Raw genomic sequence first — 4964 nt, forward strand, 5'->3', positions numbered from 1 at the left:
CAATGACCATGATACTATAGTTCGAAGTTGGGCTGACCAGTAGTGTTGGAGATTGGGAAGACCTAGACCACCCATGGACTCAGGTTTCATAAGAGTCAGTAATTTAATCCTTGGTTTTTTATTGGACCAAATACATTTTGAGATACGTTTATTCAATATGTTAAAATATGTTATAGATAGGTAGCAGGGTACAGTTTGAAAGAGAAAGTTCAATCTCGGAAGGATATTCATCCTGATGACGTTTAAGAGAAACGGATCAGATGTATTGCCATTAGTAATAACTGCTGCTTTTGGAGTTTGATAAATTGCTTTAATCCACTGGATAAAATTTGACCCTATATTAAGTTTTTGCAACACGTTGAAGAGAAAGTTCCACTCAACTCTGTCAAAAGCCTTCTCTGCATCCAGAGATAGGAGTAGAGAGGGCCTCTGTTTTAGATTCAAATGATTGGTTATATTTAATAACCTTCTGATGTTATCGGTAGCATATCTTCCCTTAACAAATCCAGCCTGATCTGGGTTTACCAATTTCGGCGTGATGGTTTCAAGTATTTCCGCTAATGCTTTGGTGATAGTCTTATAATCATGATCTAAAAGACTTATGGGTCTGTATGATGAACAGTCTAATGGATCCTTACCACTTTTAGGCAGTACTGTGATGTTTGCCAAGCTCATTGTTTGAGGAAGTGCCTTATTGCGTCCAAAGTTGTTAATCATTCCCATAAAAATGGGTTTCAAGTCATTCCAGTACTCCTTATTGTAATATTCATGCTTTGAATATATCTTTACTATATTATTCATGCTGTGAATATATCATTTACGACAGGCGCGCCAGGCGCACCTTGCTTATGTATACCTGACCAGGGGTCCTCACAGGCAGTTGGCTGCCAGCCGTGAATGGAGTTACACTCATGCTGAACGATGCTTACCTTTGAATAAACATATAAACGTTATCTCCTCATCTTGAAGATTATTCTATTTAATCGAATACGACACTTATATAGCTGTGCCGGGAAGCCATCTGGTCCTGGACTTTTGTCTATAGGCATTGAATTAATTGTTGCTAGTATTTCTTGTTCGGTAAAGGGTGCATTAAGACTCTCTTGATCTGATTCTGAGAGCTTTGGCATTTTGATACCTTCTAAGAATCTATCCAGTTCCTCCTGTGTGTAATTACTTTGAGATTTGTATAGTATATTGTAATACTCCTGGAATGCCTGATTGATTTCTTTTGGATGATGTGTGATGTTGCCCTTGAACCGAATTGCTTTTATAGTCCTTTCGGCTTGTTCTTTCTTTAGTTGATGGGCTAATAGTTTACTGGGTTTGTTGCCAAATTCATAGTGTTTTTGTCTAACCTGATTCATTTGTTGCATGATTATATTTGTAGTCTTGATATTTAATTTGGCTCTGGCAGTTACTAAATGTTTCCAGTTGTCTTCTGTTGCTGCAACTTTATGGAGGGCTTTGCATCTTTCAATTTCTTTTTCTAGTTCTTTTGTGTGTGCGATTTCTTCCCTTTTACTAAATGATGTGTATGAGATAATAGTCCTCTTAAAGTGGCTTTTGCAGCTTCCCAGATTATGTTTGGGTCCATGCTAGGATCATTGTTTTCATCTATGTAATTTTTAATCCATACCTTCATTTTTGATCTAAATGTTTCATCCCTCAGCAGTGAGGTATTGCATTTCCATTGCCTACGAGTGAACTTTTCTCCATCCAGACGAACGGTCAAGTCAATTCTCGCATGGTCTGATAGTGTGATTGGATTGATACAACAGTTTTTTACCATGTGCAGATGTCTTGAGTAGATCAAAAAGTAATCAATCCTAGAATATGAGACATTGGCGTTTGAATAGTAAGTGTAGTCTTTAACCTTTGGATTTAGTTCACGCCACACATCAACTAGGCCACTTTCTTTGCATAAACCTTTGAGTACTTTTATGGACTTTGGTTTGTTACTTTTAGACTGTGTGGTCTTGTCCATCTTCTGATTCAGTGTGTAGCAGAGTGAGGTTGTGTTGAGCACCGGTCGTAAACCGAGGTCAGATTGATTATCCCATAACTCTTTAGTCCGAATCCCAGCTTCAAGCAGCGTCCCGCGAAGCGTGTGACCTCTAGGACCCAATTTGTCTATAACGTTCAGGGCTTAAACTCAGCAGACCTCGGCTCACACACAGGAACCCCCCGTCCCCTCCAGTAAATACAGTTGATTAAATGGAGTTGCAGGGTATATTTTTTATTCTATTTGCACTGGGAAGGACTCTCTTTACTTTAGATGAGGTCCATTTTCCCTATCCTATGTACACGTATTATCATTATATGGCTTTACTTGATAATCCCATTATACAGAATGCACCTTTAGTCCTTAATGCATAATCATAAGTCTCCTTTTACTCCGTAGGGATAAAGCCTATAGTTATAGTTATATCCCCATTATAGCTAGGGATAAAGCCACTTACACATCTTATCACTATATGGCATTACTTGATAAAACCAGGCTTGCCGAACCCACCTTTCTCCTCCTCCTCCGTCTGGGGAAAAAGTTCTTTTTTATATCATATATTAGGCACAATACAGGCACATTGGTGCACATTATCATTATTATTATTATTATTATTATTATTACTGGTAAAGTTACAATGCAAAAATACATCTCCATCCTTACCCGTCTTTTTGGGAAAAATAGAAGCAAAACGTGGTTTCCAAAAGAGGATTGTTTTTATTTTTTAACAGTAGAAAATTACATTTAAGGGTTCAGTTTCATTTATAAAAGTACACAGGTTTTTCAGCTTACTATATATCAGGTTTCAGTCCTCTCCTCAAAATCTCTCAAAAAAGTCTGGCTCTTGCCTCCGCAACAGTCTCTTTTATTTGACATTATACCATATTCCTGATTGGTCGAAGAACATTGATGTCACAGGATCGTCATTTAGTTTAGCAAACCAACATACAGTACATAATTCGTTATGAACTCCTCCTTCTTTGAAATATGATATTTCTGTTACTGTTATCTAACAGTAACAGAAAGTCCCTTTTCCCTTGTTGTTCTTCTTGCTACGGGAGCGGGAACCCGCCCTGGAGCGGGAGCGGCTGCGACTGCTGCTTTCACTGCGGCTGCGGCTCTTGCGAGATCTGCGGCTCCTGGAGAGAGACCTGGAGCGGCTGCGAGAGTAGGAACGGCGGCTCCGTCTGGCACCGGGACGATCCTCGATGAGACGGATCTTCCTGCCGTTGACCTCTGTGCCGTCCAGCTTCTCCAGGGCTCTCTTCATGTCAGAGTACAGCCGGAACTCTATCACCCCCTCATTCCTACGGCCCTTGTTGGTGTCGGCGTACGTCACCTCGCCCGCCTGCCTCATGTAGTCCTTCAAGTCTTGCCAACTGCATCGGCTGGAAAGATTCTCAACAATGAGTCGATAATCTGTGCGCGCAGGTGGGCCATATCGATCTCTTCCGCCGCGCCCATATCCACTCCTTCCGCCGCCGCCACCACCACCACCTCCATAGCTGCCATCCCTGCGAGGGCCCTTGGTGTGCTCCACAATAACTCTCTCCCCACACAGGTCTTTCCCAGTCAGGTCATACACCGCATCATCGGCATCACGCGGGTCATCAAACTCAACAAACCCATACCCATTTTTCAGGTCAACTTCGAGTATCTTCCCGTAACCCTTGAAGAACTTCTCGACGTCCTTTTCTCTAGCTCGATAGCTCAATCTTCCAATATATACCCGTAACCCGCGACATATCCCTGGCTTGTGTGTTAGGGTTAAGCTCTTACAGCTCTCTCTCTCCCATCTTCCAGAGGCCCACATTCCTCAGGGTTCCTCCCTTCTCACAGACACCCGGGACCTTGTCTGCAGATATTAAAGGCTCATTTCCATTTTTTATAAGTAGAGCCAGCTATCCTCCAGAGTTCAGTTTAAAGATTATACTGGTCACATAGGAACGACTCAGGATGTCATTGTCCAAAAGTGTCGCTTGTTTTGTGACACTTCACACCCACTCTGCCATCCTGTGAGGTCTTTGTCCATTGTTAATTGAATAATTGAAAAATAAAGCATATGATTACATGTGAAAAATAGGTATATAGGGCTGTATTGGAACGACTCAGGATGTCTATTTCAAAATGTGTCATTTGTTTTGTGACACTTTACAGGTTGTTATGCTAGATTATAGACAGAAACTTTTATCTTCATCTTAAATGAAACACTCTTATTTTGAAGGAGCAAAGTGGACCGAGCTCACTTTAATGTTTTGGAGGGGTGTCTTGGTTATTAGATTATATTAATTTCTTTATATTGAGTTACTGATTCTCCAAACGAGATCCCATTTGGTCTTTAATGATGGGTTTAGAGTTTATAGGTCATCTTTTTAGTTGAGTATTTGGTGTACTTTAAATAATGTAAATAATGGTTTGGCCGGTTCGCCGGTAGGAGAAACGGCGAAGGAAGTGAACTGCCTCTTTGAATGTGACTCGAGAAGAGCAGAGGTATGCACTTTCGGTTGACTAATAATTGGTTGAATTGCTATGTATACATTGTAATATTGATTTATGTTTTGGTTTTGGTGCTGAAATCGTCACGTGTGTGATGACATTAATTCGTCCTGTGTCAAACAGCAAAAGTACCGTCGTGTACTAACTCGTATTCTGTTAACAATAACAGGTGGACTACACCTGGCAATGACGGTAGCTCACGCCATCTTGTGTGCTGTTTTGGTTTGCTAACAGGTATGAACCGTTGTTTTGTATTTCGGTTTAATTGATGATTACACACCGTCTTTCATTTCATATTATTTCATATGTTTTCTGAAGTTAAATTGTATTGAGTTAAATGTATATGTTGGTAGTACACAACATTTGCTGTTAATGTGGATGGCGCGCTGTTTTGCGTGCGCTCTTTGAATGTGACTCGAGAAGAGCAGAGGTGGACTACACCTGGCAATGACGGTAGCTCACG

General features: G+C 40.8%; 1 protein-coding gene across 1 annotated transcript; it reads right to left on the reverse strand.

The window, feature by feature from the left end:
• Positions 1-3014: 3014 nt before the first annotated feature.
• Positions 3015-3818, reverse strand: LOC311247752 (serine/arginine-rich splicing factor 4-like; the record flags this gene model as incomplete). The annotated part of the gene is made up of 1 exon (XM_084338755.1): positions 3015-3818. One exon carries the CDS (start codon positions 3816-3818, stop codon positions 3015-3017), a length of 804 nt encoding a protein of 267 aa, XP_084194881.1.
• Between the last annotated feature and the right edge of the window lie 1146 nt (positions 3819-4964).

Source organism: Notolepis coatsorum, assembly GCF_963971535.1.
Source record: "Notolepis coatsorum genome assembly, contig: SCAFFOLD_219, whole genome shotgun sequence".
NCBI lineage: Eukaryota > Metazoa > Chordata > Actinopteri > Aulopiformes > Paralepididae > Notolepis > Notolepis coatsorum.